General features: G+C 51.9%; 1 protein-coding gene across 1 annotated transcript in view; it reads left to right on the forward strand.

The window, feature by feature from the left end:
• LOC125751839 (low-density lipoprotein receptor-related protein 5-like) overlaps positions 1-19169 on the forward strand; it is a 56521-nt gene that overhangs the window by 16951 nt on the left and 20401 nt on the right. The window contains exons 7-8 of the mRNA XM_049031214.1: positions 79-475; positions 799-970. Coding sequence (XP_048887171.1) covers positions 79-475; positions 799-970 — 569 coding nt within the window. The remainder of the gene's footprint in view (positions 1-78; positions 476-798; positions 971-19169) is intronic.

A 19169-nucleotide genomic window follows, 5' to 3' on the forward strand; every position in this document is an offset into this window, starting at 1 on the left:
AACGGATTTATCATTTATTATGTATGTTTTTGCTTAATTACCTTCTTCCACCATTTAATGTCCATTTCCCAAACCCAGGAGCTGAGGAGGTTCTGTTGCTGGCCCGCCGGACGGACCTGCGGCGGATCTCTCTGGACCTACCCGACTTCACCGACATCGTGCTGCAGGTAGATGACATCCGGCATGCCATTGCCATCGACTATGACCCGGTGGAGGGCCATGTTTACTGGACGGACGACGAGGTGAAGGCCATCCGCCGAGCGCGCATCGATGGCAGCGAGGCTCAGACGCTAGTCTCCACGGAGATCAGCCACCCGGATGGTGTCGCGGTGGACTGGGTGGCACGCAACCTCTACTGGACAGATACTGGTACCGACCGAATCGAGGTCACCAGGCTCAACGGCACCTGCCGGCGCATTCTGGTCTCTGAGAACCTGGAGGAGCCCAGAGCCATTGTACTGGACCCAGTCAGAGGGTAAGTTTGTTCTTTTTTAGGTATATATTCATGAAATTGATGCTTAACTATTTGGAGACATCTACATAACTCAATTAGAATAGTAAATGACATACTTGGAAAGATAATAAAGGTAATTTGACTATCATATTGATGGAACACGTCATTTGGCCATCTGAAGATTGAATAAATGTTCTGCCATGTTCCTTACATTTTTCATCCTCAGGAGTAGATATTTCTTGCTTGACTGGATCGTATTTATTAACGAAGGACCAAAAGAACTAATATATCAGTGAATGTATCCAAAATGCCTTTCTGATCTTTATTATCTTGTTTCTTCACAGCTACATGTACTGGACAGACTGGGGGGAGAAGCCTAAGATCGAACGTGCCAACCTGGATGGAAGCGATCGCCTGGTTCTGCTCAACTCCTCACTAGGATGGCCCAACGGGCTGGCCCTCGACTACGTGCCAGGGAAGCTTTACTGGGGGGACGCCAAGACTGACAGGATCGAGGTATCGTGAGGAATTATGCGTGTTCTCAGCCTCTGGCGGGGCTGAAACCCAAAATTTCTGTCTTCCTGTTTTGCACACCTCTCAAATCACCCTCGATGCTTAAAGCTCACCTCTTCATCTTCATTCTATCATTCTTCTGCTACCTCCGCCTTCGGATGTCAGGCTGTGGTGGTCGTGTTGCAGTTCCATGTGTCACAGTTCCGAGTGTCATGGTTCTGCTTAACGCACTTTAATTGTGACATGTACATGACACACATTACGGATCTTGATTTTATCCGAGGCATGATGGTTTTATGACATAGACCTGTTTCCTTCAAAACATCAAATACAGATATTTTTTTAGTAACTGCTTGTGGTAAATTCTGAGCTTTCCAGAATGTCTGTATCGGGTTTTGGTGATATCATTTTAATAGCATAGTAAAAGGTGATGTTGTTTGGAATCCAGGTCTCTTTCCTTCCTGTTGTCTAACGCAGCGTTTCTCAACCTGGTCTTTAGGGACCCCCAGAGAGTCTATGTCCGTGTACTGGGAGCTGGGAGGATGTAAAACATAGACCATTTGGGGTTCCTGAGGACCAGGTTGAGAAACACTGGTCTAACGCCATGTAGGTAATTTTATGACCATACTTCTGCTTAAATTCTCCTTGTTTTCTTGTTCGGCTGGCCTCTTTGTTTTAGCCGATCTCTGGACTCGTCACTTCTCTCCATCGACAAAGGGGCCACAGTGACATGTAGTGGTGCTGCATTCTCCTGGAGTTCTGGATGCTGTGTTACTGGTCTTAATGGATTCCAGTATAGTGGGACACCAAGGATGTCCTGTCCTGAACGATTAAGGATATTGTGTCAGACATCCAATCAAGCAAAGCTGTGATCCATTCTACTAAAAACATCAGTTATGAAAGCAAAGGCCTCTTTTAGTTCTTGTCTTTTCTTTGAATGCTGCTTTGTAATTATCTTAAATTTAATTTCAAGAAAAGCATATATGGAATTACCTCTATGTTTTTTAGTATTCTCTCAAAGCGGGTCATTTGCAAGAAATATAAGGCTTGTTCAGTGGAACTTAACAGAATCCGCTTAAGATTGTTTGCTTTATTTGTTCTCCCCCTTAATGTTTCCTCAGTTGCGTTTAGAAGGTGTTGCCCAGCTCAGAGCTGCTGTTATGGGATCAGACACAGGAAATGAACCTCAGAAAAGGGGAGTTTTGTGGAGCTCAAACCAACTGAAGCGAGATTCCGTTTATTTTTTTATCCCCCCCTCGCTGCTCTGTGGGGGAGGTGCTTGTGTTGAAGGGGGCGGCTCACGCTGCCCATTCGTCATGGTGTGTGGATTGACGCGCACAAGCTCTCCTGCTGGGGGTGCGGCAGCTCCTCTCTGCACATGGGGGCCTTTCCATCTGCACACACGGTCACAGCAGAATGGGGGCTGCATCCATGTCTCTGAAAGTGCTTGGCGGGGCCTCGGAGCTGCGTGGAGTACCCTCTCGTCTCACCCTGGCCCTCCCTGAGCGCATAGCCTACCGGAGGGTATAAATAGGGGGCCGCCTCCAAATCGCACACTGGCACTATCGTGTGTGGCTTTTCAGTGAAATGTCATCTATAAAGATTCATCTTTGTTTAAGGAAGGTCATAATCATGCTTAGAAAGCCAGTCAAGAAACCAGGACTTTCCATCCCTGTAGCTTATCTGGTTCTACATTTTCAGCGAGGCCCTCAGAGGACTTTTTCTGAGGAAGACGGAGACGTCTGTCACAGGGCGCCAAGCAGCTTCTCCCTGTTCAGTGTGCTTTTATTGTCTTGGTAAAGGTGGAGGCTTGATAAGCATGGAATTCTGGGAATATTTATTAGCTTTCAATGTCAGAACTTACTCTTGACTGTTCCTTTTTAAGGCCCTGATTCCTGTTTCAAAATCTTTCCAAGTGGTCATGTTAAATGGACGAGCAAGTCATCTTATACTGAACAAAAATATAAACGTCCCCAGACCCCCAATAAAGCAAAAAACTGCACATTCCAGGGTGGCCTTTTATTGTGGGCAGTATAAGGTACACCTGTGCACTACCCATGATGTCAGATCAGCATCTTGATGTGGCACACCTGTGAGGTGGGATGGATTATCTCAGCAAAGCAGAAGTGCTCACTATCACACATTTAGACTGATTTGTGAGAAATGTTTGAGAGAAATGGTAATATTGTGTATCTGGAATGAATTGTAGATCTTTAAGTCCATCTCATGAAAAATGGGAGCAAAAACAAAAGTGTTGCGTTTATATTTTTGTTCAGTGTAGTAATGAAATAATGTCCTTTCCCCAGTTTTCCATCTGTATAAACACCTGTGAGAGTTCCTTGATTTAGCATGGGAGGATAGCCTGGGCGCTTTGAAGCCTTAGGGCAGCTACTTTGTATAAGCAATAAACGAATGGGGGAGGGGGGGGAGGCAGCGGGTAGGGGGGTGTTGCTTTTCATGCTGCAGTGAACCAATGGCATGACAGAGAGAGAGGCCCTGTTGGCTTTTTGAAGGTGACCTCCATGCACAATGTAGACACAAAAGGCCCAGGCCGGGCCTTGAAGCAGCAACCTTTGGCAGATGTGGGGTGCAGGGGCTGCGCTGGCCTGTGCGGCCCCAAGCCGCCCCTAAGCGTGCTCTGGCCTGCCGCTCCTCTACGCCAGGCTCCTTCAGACTCGCGTAATGGCAGTAGGCCTTTCTGCCTTTCCCACATAAGCCCACTTCGGGCTGAAAGGAGGAACCTGCTTGAAGTGCTAATGGGCCGAAATCCCAGCTCTTTAAAGTCATTCGTAATTTATCATTAAAGATTCCACATAATGAAGCTTTTTGTTTCGCCGCTCTCTTCAGCTTTCTATTTTTTTTTAAATGGCTATTCATGATCCAGGGCCCTTTTTCAGCAAAGAAGGGCCACATTTACATGTTATTGTTTACCTTTTTCTTGGACTTGGGCCTTTCTCAAGATGAGACCAACATTAAGTCTTGAATGAAAGGTTTTGAAAGTAGCTTCTGGCTTTGGAATGTGCCCGTTCACTGCCTCAATGGTTATAAATAGAAGTGTGGGGGCTTTGTACCTCTCCTCGGCCTATTCCCATTCCATTACTTTGTTTTTTTTATCCTCCAATATGAGTTTTCTGCAGTGATGGGTATTTTATGTTTTCTTTACTTGCTGCAAGATTAGATACCTCTGGGACAAATTAGATTTCCACTGTATTTGAAGTTGTTTGCAGTGTCTGATAATACTCCTCTGTTGTTCACTTTGCTCACTGCAGTGCTTTGAAGCTCTCTGTCTATTGGGCTGTCTGACTGGGAGAAAAACTCATTGTTGTAGTGAAAATGGGGAGCTGTGGACCAGGGGCTGCATTATTTCACATGTGCTGCTGAATGCTGGGTTTTGAACCTTATCCCAGAACTCCCTCTTCTGATGTTTGGTTATGTACTCCTGCAATTGGGCTAATTATTAATAGCATTTTGATTAGAAGTCCCCCCCCCCCCAACCCCCTTCCCTTTTAACTATATGGGAATAAAGCCGATTTACTCATGTTTGCTACTTCAGCTTTAAGTTCTTGTGCATTGATGTCAAATCTTTAGTTGTGGTATTTCCTGTAAACAGATCCAAAAAACACGATACCACCGACCCCCACCCCCCCACACACACACACACCTCTCACTCCTCCAAAAATAACTGCTGCTGTGCCTCATTGTTTAGCTGGATGTAGTTTAAATACCGGTCTTCTGCTCGACAGAACTGGCTCTGTAACCTTATACGTTTCCCCTTGCTTCAGGCTATGGAAATCCTTGCAGTTATTAAAAACACTAAGGTCACTTGACGTAGTGCATTTATGCCAGTGGTTTTCACAAAGCCGATATGGCTGATACACCAGCTACCTGCCAGTGTTTTTGATAGGCATTCACGGTTTTCCCATTTTGAAGGTATGCTTCTTCACGTAATCCCAGCACCTCCCAAAGAGGCATTTGGGCCTTTCCAAAGACATGGCAGTTGACAAATGAGGTTTGTTTTCCTAAATAAATGTGAGACAGTGTAACGTATCACAAAAGGGGCCTTCCGTGAGCCAAAGAAAGGGCCAGGTTACAAAAAACCAGGCCTAGTAATAGCACAGTCCCGACGGTGAGGCGGCGAATTGCCCGGTAATGCAGCATGTTTTCCTTGTTGGGCTCATTAGCTTTTGCACTACGTAGTTAGCAACGGCACCATGCCAAAGCTTAGAAGGCGCACAGTCCTCTGCAGGTTTTCCGTCAACCGTATCTTGAGGACAAAAACTCGTGCTATATTTTTGCAGCGTTTTGTTTCTTTTTCCCCTCCCCATGCCATGTGCCCAGACCGTGTCTGACACTCCAGCCAGAGGATATATTTCATCTGGGGGAAAGCAGAGTGGCGCTGGGTGTAAAACATGCTGCCGCCATGAGCTGCTTTTGTGATGGCATACGGCGAGGAATAAATGTCATGACAGACCGACCGACCTCCCGATGGCTCGCCTCCATAGGCAGCTCAAACGGCCCGGCCCGGGGCCCAGCGGCAGGCAGCTACAGCATTGCTGGGAAATGTGTGCATAGAAGAGGAAAACAGCTCAATCCTTGGTGACATCGATTCATTTTTTTCCCTGTGAATTGCAGTCTCTGGAAACCTAGTGTTAGTTCTGTAAGAGTACTTTACCTTGTGGGTACAAGAATATTCCCAAGTAGGACTTTAACCCACAGCTGTATTTGACCACTTCAATTGACCAGAATGCTTTGTATGTACTAATTTGTAGGAAAGAAATTTTTGCTTAAATATGTTTTAATGGTCAGTAACTATACTTGCATTAATAGTCATAAAATGAGATGCGTAATAGTTTTCACACTTGCCTACTTGCTAATATTTGCTAGTGTTTTTTTTTTTTTTTTTTTTTTTTTTTTTTTTAAAGATTTTTTTTTTACAGCTTCTTCAGTTGAAAAAATAAATATAATGGCAATCAGAGGTGAAGATTTCAGGTCCAGAAAGTATAAATCCAGACCAGGATTTTGTTTCAACCAACCAGTTCAGCATAGTCACAAGTCACAGAGTACTCAACTGGTTGGTTGAAACAAAATCCTGGACTGGATATGTACTTTCTGGACATGAAATCTCTACCTCTGATGGCAATTACACTTAAAACCACATTAGACAGTCATCGTTTGCTGTCATGGAAGCCCAGAGAATAGAGCATGGGCACACGTCAGTAGCGTCTCCATTTGTAGGTCAGTCCCCTTGGTTTCCTGGGGGAGACCTCTCTGCCTGTCATGCACAGGGAATGGCTCCTGCATTTGGCTGCCCTGGTTAAGCCTGCCTGCGGTGCCTGTCCTTTCCTCCCTTTATGGCAGCTCAGCGTCCGCTCACAATGCCTTCCATATGTGCGTAAGGCTGCGTCTAGTAGAAATTTACAAGCAACAGCATGCCGTTTAAATAAGAGCTGTAAGAAACCTTTCCCAGCTCCGCGCGTTCTGCTGAACCCTTGAAGGACCCTCCCATGCGGCACACCAGGAGGTTTCTCGCGTGTGAAGACTTCATCTTCATGTTAACGTAATTACGCTTTGGCCGGACTGAAGGCTGGCGTGCATGTTGAGAATAGACAGCCCGTCATGAGCTGCTGTGAGGTTTTCCACAGGCCGCTCTCGTTGCATCCCGGCTCTCCCATCTTCCCTGATGTAGGAAGTAGGACAGTGGGAGCTGCAGGGTCTTATGCTTGATCTTGACCTCCTGTGTTGATTTTAAGCAGACAGCCACTTTGAGGTCTGTTGTTCTGCCTACTGGGGTTTATGGTGGTGTTGATTGCAGAGGAGGTGCTACAGGAAGTACAAGGAACAGGTAGTACTGGTGCAGGGCATTTGTTTTTCTGTGTAGACAAGTGAAGTTTTAAACTTTCTTTATAACTTCTCTTGGAATTATGCTTCAGTTGAGAAATGTATTAACATTGATTCTTAATAAATCCCAATATAGTGAATATTTTTCCATTTGCTCCTCTGTTCTCTGTGTAGCTGGTTCCGTTAAACCAGTGTTTGATGTCAACACGTTTGGAGAAAGACAAAATGGGTTAAGTGGCTGAAAGTGCGAGAAGGAAGAGCAGAGGTAGAGTGGGGTTACCTTGGCCAGCATTTTACTTGAATTCATCTCACGCTGAGCTCAGCCTAATATTGAAAATGGAAGATTAAAAAAAGAGATGAGCATGATTGTAGCTCTACCTTGGCCTCAGAAACAGGGGGCAGAACTTAGTGAAGGTCTCTAATATTTCAAAGTTGAGCTGTAGTAAGGGGCAGTTCTGTGTAAGATGTCCTGAGGCTCATGAGTTTGGATAGTTATTGATTATATTTGTAGGGACGAGCTTCACGTAGAGAAGGTCTCCCCTCCAGCCGAATACAGCAGATTTAACATGCTCTTTGAAACTTATATTGAAAAAAATCAGCAAATAATCCCATAGTTATTAACGGCTCTGTGGGAAGAGTGCGATAGGCAGATAATGGAATTCGTACATTTTCACGATGTTCAATAGTCACGCTATTCATGTCTTTTGTCAACTTAATTAATATCTAAATCCTTAGACTTTCTACTTATTGTCCTCGATTTTTAAATAGGGGCTGAAATGAAAATGTCTGGTATCCAAAAATATGATCGTAATGGAGCTTACAGTTTTATACAGATGCAAGTGATGAACACACAATAAAAATGTACCTGTAGGTATGCATGCATGTATTCATGTATATAAACACACACACACAAATATATAAACAAACAAATAAATAAAGATTTATATTCTGAAATCACTTTATAAGGTCAACAGCTGCGATGTTGTTACATGTTGTGAAATTTTGTGTTACTTGTTCTGAATTTTCATGGAGTGGAGTACAAGAGCAGAGGGTTATACCTCCGTAAAATGAAGTAAGCATTCTTCCGGAAAGTTTTTCTTTGTCTTCACAGCAATCTGCTTGCGAACCGTGCTGGCGCAGTTTGGCTTTCATCTGCACGGTGAATTTCCATGCATCCCATGTGAGAGGGGCCGTAAAGAATGCACTTAGATTCAGCTCAATATGAAGGCTTTGCAAGTTTTGACTTGTCTGAATTTCAGATGAGACTTTTTTTGTTTGCTTCATTTTGTGTTTTCTAGGTTGAGATAAAAAAAATCTCCCCCGCCGTAAAATAAAATGCCACGGGTGTTGAATGCCGTGATGAAAAAAAATGTTACTGCGGCCTTTGAGTGGAGTTAGCCATGTCTAATCGTCGCTGAAAATGAATAGTGGTTTTGTAAGCAGTTAAAAGGACTCCTGCTGATACAAAAGCCATCAAAGCGGCAGTTGTGTTTTTTTTCCCCCCCTTTCTTGTAGCGGCATCCTCAGATTTAATAGAATGGGGCAAACTTTCCCTTTTTGAACCCTTTAAAACATCAGGTGAACTTCATAAATGTTAGAAATGAGAAGACGCCTATAAAGGTTTATTATTATTATTAAATTAGCAATGTTACTTCAGAAATCATCAGCACTGTCTATTCAGTTATGGTTATTACTATGGTTAGGGTTGGGTAGGGGTTAAGGTCATCATGTTGGTATTAGTTTTCCCCATATAAGTGAATGGAGAGTCCCCACAAGGTTATGATTACAAATCAATGTGTGTGTGGCTTAGTTTTGTATTACATTGTGGGGACCAAATGACCCCTACAATGTAATAACCTGTTGTTTTGATATTGTAGGGACTATTTTTCAGGTTCCCACAAAGATGTATGAATGCAATCAAAAAACTAAAAATGCCAGAAGTCTCGTATTTTGGTTGGTTACTTATGGTTGAGGTTAGGGCTGGGTCGGGGTTAAGGTCGTCATGGTGGGAGTTGAATGGAGAGTCCCCACAAAGGTATAATTACAAACCTGTGTGTGTGTGTTTTTTTTTTTTTTCCTTTCCTGCAGGCTGTTTCCCAGTTACAGACTTAATCGGTTTCTGTCGCTGGCTGTCCACCTCCCCCTGTATTTAGCTCTGCTGACACGCACCCTTTGCTGTCGTTCTCCTCACAAAGCGGTAGCCTGGCTGAAATCGGGGGCACGCTTTAATCCTGTGACACGCTGCGGGGAGAGCTGAGCCGCTGCGTGTGTCGGGAGGTGGGACAACATGGCTTCATACCAGGAGCTTTGCTTGTACCTGGATTAGAGAGGGGAGTTCTCTAATGGCTCTGTGAGGAGAAGGTCGAACCCCCACATCCTTCTCCCTGACTCCTCTCCCCATCTGTTGACGGATGTTTGAAGGGGTTTACATTGAATAAAGTCAGATTACCGATGTCGCACATCATTGATTCTCCTTGGAAGTCTAAAGAAAATGAACCATATTTTGGGGTTTTGTCAGTTCGTGTGTTTATTTTTAATTAAGAAAATGTCATTCCCAAATTTATTTGTGAAATGCCTGAATATAGCAGAAGTTATCATATAAAAACAAAATATGCACCATGTAAAAACAAAAAAAGTTTTCTGGATTCGGTAGATCACAAAACTGTTTGGTTCCTGTTGTCAATCCTGAATGTAGAATATAGATTTTTTACATAACTTTTGGGTGAACAGGTGAGTGTGTTTCGCAGTGAACATGGGCACAGCGTGGACGGGTGAGTGTGTTTTTCGCAGTGGACATGGGCGCAGCGTGGACGGGTGAGTGTGTTTTTCGCAGTGGACATGGGCGCAGCGTGGACGGGTGAGTGTGTTTTTCGCAGTGGACATGGGCGCAGCGTGGATGGGTGAGTGCGTGTTTCGCAGTGGACATGGGCACAGCGTGGACGGGTGAATGCGTGTTTCGCAGTGGACATGGGCACAGCGTGGACGGGTGAGTGCGTGTTTCGCAGTGGACATGGGCACAGCGTGGACGGGTGAGTGCGTGTTTCGCAGTGGACATGGGCACAGCGTGGACGGGTGAGTGCGTGTTTCGCAGTGGACATGGGCACAGCGTGGACGGGTGAGTGCGTGTTTCGCAGTGGACATGGGCACAGCGTGGACGGGTGAGTGCGTGTTTCGCAGTGGACATGGGCACAGCGTGGGCGGGTGAGTGCGTTTTTCGCAGTGGACATGGGCACAGCGTGGACGGGTGAGTGCGTTTTTCGCAGTGGACATGGGCACAGCGTGGACGGGTGAGTGCGTTTTTCGCAGTGGACATGGGCACAGCGTGGACGGGTGAGTGCGTGTTTCGCAGTGGACATGGGCACAGCGTGGACGGGTGAGTGCGTGTTTCGCAGTGGACATGGGCACAGCGTGGGCGGGTGAGTGCGTGTTTCGCAGTGGACATGGGCACAGCGTGGGCGGGTGAGTGCGTTTTTCGCAGTGGACATGGGCACAGCGTGGGCGGGTGAGTGCGTGTTTCGCAGTGGACATGGGCACAGCGTGGGCGGGTGAGTGCGTTTTTCGCAGTGGACATGGGCACAGCGTGGGCGGGTGAGTGCGTTTTTCGCAGTGGACATGGGCACAGCGTGGGCGGGTGAGTGCGTTTTTCGCAGTGGACATGGGCACAGCGTGGACGGGTGAGTGCGTTTTTCGCAGTGGACATGGGCACAGCGTGGACGGGTGAGTGCGTGTTTCGCAGTGGACATGGGCACAGCGTGGACGGGTGAGTGCGTGTTTCGCAGTGGACATGGGCACAGCGTGGACGGGTGAGTGTGTTTTTCGCGTGGACGGGTGAGTGCGTGTTTCGCAGTGGACATGGGCACAGCGTGGACGGGTGAGTGCGTGTTTCGCAGTGGACATGGGCACAGCGTGGGCGGGTGAGTGCGTGTTTCGCAGTGGACATGGGCACAGCGTGGGCGGGTGAGTGCGTGTTTCGCAGTGGACATGGGCACAGCGTGGGCGGGTGAGTGCGTGTTTCGCAGTGGACATGGGCACAGCGTGGGCGGGTGAGTGCGTGTTTCGCAGTGGACATGGGCACAGCGTGGGCGGGTGAGTGCGTGTTTCGCAGTGGACATGGGCACAGCGTGGACGGGTGAGTGCGTTTTTCGCAGTGGACATGGGCACAGCGTGGACGGGTGAGTGCGTGTTTCGCAGTGGACATGGGCACAGCGTGGACGGGTGAGTGCGTTTTTCGCAGTGGACATGGGCACAGCGTGGACGGGTGAGTGCGTGTTTCGCAGTGGACATGGGCACAGCGTGGACGGGTGAGTGCGTGTTTCGCAGTGGACATGGGCTCAGCGTGGACGGGTGAGTGCGTGTTTCGCAGTGGACATGGGCACAGCGTGGACGGGTGAGTGCGTGTTTCGCAGTGGACATGGGCACAGCGTGGACGGGTGAGTGCGTGTTTCGCAGTGGACATGGGCACAGCGTGGACGGGTGAGTGCGTGTTTCGCAGTGGACATGGGCACAGCGTGGACGGGTGAGTGCGTGTTTCGCAGTGGACATGGGCACAGCGTGGACGGGTGAGTGCGTGTTTCGCAGTGGACATGGGCACAGCGTGGACGGGTGAGTGCGTGTTTCGCAGTGGACATGGGCACAGCGTGGACGGGTGAGTGCGTTTTTCGCAGTGGACATGGGCACAGCGTTGACGGGTGAGTGCGTTTTTCGCAGTGGACATGGGCACAGCGTGGACGGGTGAGTGCGTTTTTCGCAGTGGACATGGGCACAGCGTGGACGGTTGAGTGCGTTTTTCGCAGTGGACATGGGCACAGCGTGGACGGTTGAGTGCGTTTTTCGCAGTGGACATGGGCACAGCGTGGACGGGTGAGTGCGTGTTTCGCAGTGGACATGGGCACAGCGTGGACGGGTGAGTGCGTTTTTCGCAGTGGACATGGGCACAGCGTGGACGGGTGAGTGCGTGTTTCGCAGTGGACATGGGCACAGCGTGGACGGGTGAGTGCGTGTTTCGCAGTGGACATGGGCACAGCGTGGACGGGTGAGTGCGTGTTTCGCAGTGGACATGGGCACAGCGTGGACGGGTGAGTGCGTGTTTCGCAGTGGACATGGGCACAGCGTGGACGGGTGAGTGCGTGTTTCGCAGTGGACATGGGCACAGCGTGGACGGGTGAGTGCGTGTTTCGCAGTGGACATGGGCACAGCGTGGACGGGTGAGTGCGTGTTTCGCAGTGGACATGGGCACAGCGTGGACGGGTGAGTGCGTGTTTCGCAGTGGACATGGGCACAGCGTGGACGGGTGAGTGCGTGTTTCGCAGTGGACATGGGCACAGCGTGGACGGGTGAGTGCGTGTTTCGCAGTGGACATGGGCACAGCGTGGACGGGTGAGTGCGTGTTTCGCAGTGGACATGGGCACAGCGTGGACGGGTGAGTGCGTGTTTCGCAGTGGACATGGGCACAGCGTGGACGGGTGAGTGCGTGTTTCGCAGTGGACATGGGCACAGCGTGGACGGGTGAGTGCGTGTTTCGCAGTGGACATGGGCACAGCGTGGACGGGTGAGTGCGTGTTTCGCAGTGGACATGGGCACAGCGTGGACGGGTGAGTGCGTGTTTCGCAGTGGACATGGGCACAGCGTGGACGGGTGAGTGCGTTTTTCGCAGTGGACATGGGCACAGCGTGGACGGGTGAGTGCGTTTTTCGCAGTGGACATGGGCACAGCGTGGACGGGTGAGTGCGTTTTTCGCAGTGGACATGGGCACAGCGTGGACGGGTGAGTGCGTTTTTCGCAGTGGACATGGGCACAGCGTGGACGGGTGAGTGCGTTTTTCGCAGTGGACATGGGCACAGCGTGGACGGGTGAGTGCGTTTTTCGCAGTGGACATGGGCACAGCGTGGACGGGTGAGTGCGTTTTTCGCAGTGGACATGGGCACAGCGTGGACGGGTGAGTGCGTGTTTCGCGGTGGACATGGGCACAGCGTGGACGGGTGAGTGCGTGTTTCGCGGTGGACATGGGCACAGCGTGGACGGGTGAGTGCGGGTTTCGCGGTGGACATGGGCACAGCGTGGACGGGTGAGTGCGTGTTTCGCGGTGGACATGGGCACAGCGTGGACGGGTGAGTGCGTGTTTCGCGGTGGACATGGGCACAGCGTGGACGGGTGAGTGCGTGTTTCGCGGTGGACATGGGCACAGCGTGGACGGGTGAGTGCGTTTTTCGCGGTGGACATGGGCACAGCGTGGACGGGTGAGTGCGTTTTTCGCGGTGGACATGGGCACAGCGTGGACGGGTGAGTGCGTGTTTCGCGGTGGACATGGGCACAGCGTGGACGGGTGAGTGCGTGTTTCGCGGTGGACATGGGCACAGCGTGGACGGGTGAGTGCGTGTTTCGCGGTGGACATGGGCACAGCGTGGACGGGTGAGTGCGTTTTTCGCGGTGGACATGGGCACAGCGTTGACGGGTGAGTGCGTGTTTCGCGGTGGACATGGGCACAGCGTGGACGGGTGAGTGCGTTTTTCGCGGTGGACATGGGCACAGCGTGGACGGGTGAGTGCGTTTTTCGCGGTGGACATGGGCACAGCGTGGACGGGTGAGTGCGTTTTTCGCAGTGGACATGGGCACAGCGTGGACGGGTGAGTGCGTTTTTCGCAGTGGACATGGGCACAGCGTGGACGGGTGAGTGCGTGTTTCGCAGTGGACATGGGCACAGCGTGGACGGGTGAGTGCGTGTTTCGCAGTGGACATGGGCACAGCGTGGACGGGTGAGTGCGTGTTTCGCAGTGGACATGGGCACAGCGTGGACGGGTGAGTGCGTTTTTCGCAGTGGACATGGGCACAGCGTTGACGGGTGAGTGCGTGTTTCGCAGTGGACATGGGCACAGCGTGGACGGGTGAGTGCGTTTTTCGCAGTGGACATGGGCACAGCGTGGACGGGTGAGTGCGTTTTTCGCAGTGGACATGGGCACAGCGTGGACGGGTGAGTGCGTTTTTCGCAGTGGACATGGGCACAGCGTGGACGGGTGAGTGCGTTTTTCGCAGTGGACATGGGCACAGCGTGGACGGGTGAGTGCGTGTTTCGCAGTGGACATGGGCACAGCGTGGACGGGTGAGTGCGTGTTTCGCAGTGGACATGGGCACAGCGTGGACGGGTGAGTGCGTTTTTCGCAGTGGACATGGGCACAGCGTGGACGGGTGAGTGCGTTTTTCGCAGTGGACGGGTGAGTGCGTTTTTCGCAGTGGACATGGGCACAGCGTGGGCGGGTGAGTGCGTTTTTCGCAGTGGACATGGGCACAGCGTGGACGGGTGAGTGCGTTTTTCGCAGTGGACATGGGCACAGCGTGGACGGGTGAGTGCGTTTTTCGCAGTGGACATGGGCACAGCGTGGACGGGTGAGTGCGTTTTTCGCAGTGGACATGGGCACAGCGTGGACGGGTGAGTGCGTTTTTCGCAGTGGACATGGGCACAGCGTGGACGGGTGAGTGCGTTTTTCGCAGTGGACATGGGCACAGCGTGGACGGGTGAGTGCGTTTTTCGCAGTGGACATGGGCACAGCGTGGACGGGTGAGTGCGTGTTTCGCAGTGGACATGGGCACAGCGTGGACGGGTGAGTGCGTGTTTCGCGGTGGACATGGGCACAGCGTGGACGGGTGAGTGCGGGTTTCGCGGTGGACATGGGCACAGCGTGGACGGGTGAGTGCGTGTTTCGCGGTGGACATGGGCACAGCGTGGACGGGTGAGTGCGTGTTTCGCGGTGGACATGGGCACAGCGTGGACGGGTGAGTGCGTTTTTCGCGGTGGACATGGGCACAGCGTGGACGGGTGAGTGCGTTTTTCGCGGTGGACATGGGCACAGCGTGGACGGGTGAGTGCGTGTTTCGCGGTGGACATGGGCACAGCGTGGACGGGTGAGTGCGTGTTTCGCGGTGGACATGGGCACAGCGTGGACGGGTGAGTGCGTGTTTCGCAGTGGACATGGGCACAGCGTTGACGGGTGAGTGCGTGTTTCGCAGTGGACATGGGCACAGCGTGGACGGGTGAGTGCGTTTTTCGCAGTGGACATGGGCACAGCGTGGACGGGTGAGTGCGTTTTTCGCAGTGGACATGGGCACAGCGTGGACGGGTGAGTGCGTTTTTCGCAGTGGACATGGGCACAGCGTGGACGGGTGAGTGCGTGTTTCGCAGTGGACATGGGCACAGCGTGGACGGGTGAGTGCGTGTTTCGCAGTGGACATGGGCACAGCGTGGACGGGTGAGTGCGTTTTTCGCAGTGGACATGGGCACAGCGTGGACGGGTGAGTGCGTTTTTCGCAGTGGACGGGTGAGTGCGTTTTTCGCAGTGGACATGGGCACAGCGTGGACGGGTGAGTGCGTGTTTCGCAGTGGACATGGGCACAGCGTGGACGGGTGAGTGTGTTTTTCGCAGTGGACGGGTGAGTGCGTGTTTCGCAGTGGACATGGGCACAGCGTGGACGGGTGAGTGCGTGTTTCGCAGTGGACATGGGCACAGCTTGGACGGGTGAGTGCGTTTTTCGCAGTGGACATGGGCACAGCGTGGACGGGTGAGTGCGTTTTTCGCAGTGGACATGGGCACAGCGTGGACGGGTGAGTGCGTGTTTCGCAGTGGACATGGGCACAGCGTGGACGGGTGAGTGCGTTTTTCGCAGTGGACATGGGCACAGCGTGGACGGGTGAGTGCGTTTTTCGCAGTGGACGGGTGAGTGCGTTTTTCGCAGTGGAGATGGGCACAGCGTGGACGGGTGAGTGCGTGTTTCGCAGTGGACATGGGCACAGCGTGGACGGGTGAGTGTGTTTTTCGCAGTGGACGGGTGAGTGCGTGTTTCGCAGTGGACATGGGCACAGCGTGGACGGGTGAGTGCGTGTTTCGCAGTGGACATGGGCACAGCGTGGACGGGTGAGTGCGTGTTTCGCAGTGGACATGGGCACAGCGTGGACGGGTGAGTGCGTGTTTCGCAGTGGACATGGGCACAGCGTGGACGGGTGAGTGCGTTTTTCGCAGTGGACATGGGCACAGCGTGGACGGGTGAGTGCGTTTTTCGCAGTGGACATGGGCACAGCGTGGACGGGTGAGTGCGTTTTTCGCAGTGGACATGGGCACAGCGTGGACGGGTGAGTGCGTGTTTCGCAGTGGACATGGGCACAGCGTGGACGGGTGAGTGTGTTTTTCGCAGTGGACGGGTGAGTGCGTGTTTCGCAGTGGACATGGGCACAGCGTGGACGGGTGAGTGCGTTTTTCGCAGTGGACATGGGCACAGCGTGGACGGGTGAGTGCGTTTTTCGCAGTGGACATGGGCACAGCGTGGACGGGTGAGTGCGTGTTTCGCAGTGGACATGGGCACAGCGTGGACGGGTGAGTGCGTGTTTCGCAGTGGACATGGGCACAGCGTGGACGGGTGAGTGCGTGTTTCGCAGTGGACATGGGCACAGCGTGGACGGGTGAGTGCGTTTTTCGCAGTGGACATGGGCACAGCGTGGACGGGTGAGTGCGTGTTTCGCAGTGGACATGGGCACAGCGTGGACGGGTGAGTGCGTGTTTCGCAGTGGACATGGGCACAGCGTGGACGGGTGAGTGCGTGTTTCGCAGTGGACATGGGCACAGCGTGGACGGGTGAGTGCGTTTTTCGCAGTGGACATGGGCACAGCGTGGACGGGTGAGTGCGTTTTTCGCAGTGGACATGGGCACAGCGTGGACGGGTGAGTGCGTTTTTCGCAGTGGACATGGGCACAGCGTGGACGGGTGAGTGCGTTTTTCGCAGTGGACATGGGCACAGCGTGGACGGGTGAGTGCGTTTTTCGCAGTGGACATGGGCACAGCGTGGACGGGTGAGTGCGTTTTTCGCAGTGGACATGGGCACAGCGTGGACGGGTGAGTGCGTGTTTCGCAGTGGACATGGGCACAGCGTGGACGGGTGAGTGCGTGTTTCGCAGTGGACATGGGCACAGCGTGGACGGGTGAGTGCGTGTTTCGCAGTGGACATGGGCACAGCGTGGACGGGTGAGTGCATTTTTCGCAGTGGACATGGGCACAGCGTGGACGGGTGAGTGCATTTTTCGCAGTGGACATGGGCACAGCGTGGACGGGTGAGTGCGTTTTTCGCAGTGGACATGGGCACAGCGTGGACGGGTGAGTGCGCTTTTCGCAGTGGACATGGGCACAGCGTGGACGGGTGAGTGCGCGTTTCGCAGTGGACATGGGCACAGCGTGGACGGGTGAGTGCGCGTTTCGCAGTGGACATGGGCACAGCGTGGACGGGTGAGTGCGCGTTTCGCAGTGGACATGGGCACAGCGTGGACGGGTGAGTGCGCGTTTCGCAGTGGACATGGGCACAGCGTGGACGGGTGAGTGCGCGTTTCGCAGTGGACATGGGCACAGCGTGGACGGGTGAGTGCGCGTTTCGCAGTGGACATGGGCACAGCGTGGACGGGTGAGTGCGCGTTTCGCAGTGGACATGGGCACAGCGTGGACGGGTGAGTGCGCGTTTCGCAGTGGACATGGGCACAGCGTGGACGGGTGAGTGCGCGTTTCGCAGTGGACATGGGCACAGCGTGGACGGGTGAGTGCGCGTTTCGCAGTGGACATGGGCACAGCGTGGACGGGTGAGTGCGCGTTTCGCAGTGGACATGGGCACAGCGTGGACGGGTGAGTGCGCGTTTCGCAGTGGACATGGGCACAGCGTGGACGGGTGAGTGCGCGTTTCGCAGTGGACATGGGCACAGCGTGGACGGGTGAGTGCGCGTTTCGCAGTGGACATGGGCACTGCGTGGACGGGTGAGTGCGCGTTTCGCAGTGGACATGGGCACAGCGTGGACGGGTGAGTGCGCGTTTCGCAGTGGACATGGGCACAGCGTGGACGGGTGAGTGTGCGTTTCGCAGTGGACATGGGCACAGCGTGGACGGGTGAGTGTGCGTTTCGCAGTGGACATGGGCACAGCGTGGACGGGTGAGTGTGGGCTTGCTGTCCACCAGCAGGGACGCCTTCAGGCCGCTCCTGCTCTCCGCAGCCTTCATGTTGGGAGTAAGCAAACGGCAAACAGGTGTGTTTTTCCTCTGTGGTTGCGCCCCGCTTAGCTGTGCTGCCTGCGCCCCGCTTAGCTGTGCTGCCTGCACTGATCACTTTTACGGGACTTGTAAACGTCTTCAGTGGTGTGTGCCTCCCTGGTCTTAAAATGTCACCCCCCTCCCCAACCTGGGAGCAGAAAGTGTACTATAAAAGTTGTTTTGCTGTATGTTGAGAGCAGGTTGGTAAATCTGCCCCTCCCTCTTGTGCTGGATACCCCTCATCACATTTATTTATGACTCAGACTCAGATTCTTAAAGAGTGATGCCAATTGCCTCATCTCCCCCCCCCCCCCCCACAGTGCACTAAGGAGTTATTTATCAAATTGTGTGGCAATTGAATTCTCTGCCTTTTTCCAAGCAACCCTCTTAATGAAGAGATGTTGGCTGAATCTCCAGCTGTAGGAAGCATTAGGCTGTTTTACAAAAATGAATCAAGCTGACACCACCTACACAGCGGGTCGCTTGCTCGTGCAGTGGACAGTCCATACAGGAAGGGGAATGACACACGATAGGAAGTCATTGTTTTAAGTGCTGCCTAGTGAGGAAAAATACGCAGTCTTAGTACACACATCACTGATAACCTGCTGGCGCACTGTTCTCTCTATATTACACAAGAGAGTTGAGTAATAAACTAAGTCTGGACCTGAAATGTCCACCTCTGGTTAAAACAAAGAGTTTGTACTATACTATAGTAAAAGTCTACAACAGGATTTTGTGTGAACCAACCAGCTGAGTATAATGATACAATCACAGAGTACTCAACTGGTTACTTGAAGTGCAATCTGGTCTGGATTTTTACTTTCTTGGCCTGAAATGTCCACCTTTGGTTATAACCGTAGGGTTAATTTACTGCATGAACATAAAAATGGATCTGATACATCAACCAGAATGGAAATGCTTTCATTCCACAAACTTCCTAAGTTACATGTTATAAAATTCCCAGTAGGGGTTTGGGTTGCGAGCTCTTGCTGGTTCCTTCGGCTTGTTGTGTAATGCACATTTTTTCATTAAGGTTACAGAGCAGTCTCTAGATATTTCAGAAATGTTCATCGTGGACGTAGGGTCATATTTACCCCTCATACTTGTGATTTTAGAAGACGTTGCAGGAATCCAAGGACTTGAGTAGAAAGATACCTTGGTTGAATTCAGTATGGAATCCACCTGCCTTCAGGAAGACATGCTTCAGATCTTTGGTATATTAGACCACCTACCTGTCTGTTGCTGTTGACACCAAAGCACTCTGGAATAGGTTTGATCAGTCGTGAGCAGGGTTTGGGGTGCTGTGCAGCCGCAGA

The sequence above is a fragment of the Brienomyrus brachyistius genome, chromosome 11 (assembly GCF_023856365.1).
Source record: "Brienomyrus brachyistius isolate T26 chromosome 11, BBRACH_0.4, whole genome shotgun sequence".
Taxonomy (NCBI): Eukaryota; Metazoa; Chordata; class Actinopteri; order Osteoglossiformes; family Mormyridae; genus Brienomyrus; species Brienomyrus brachyistius.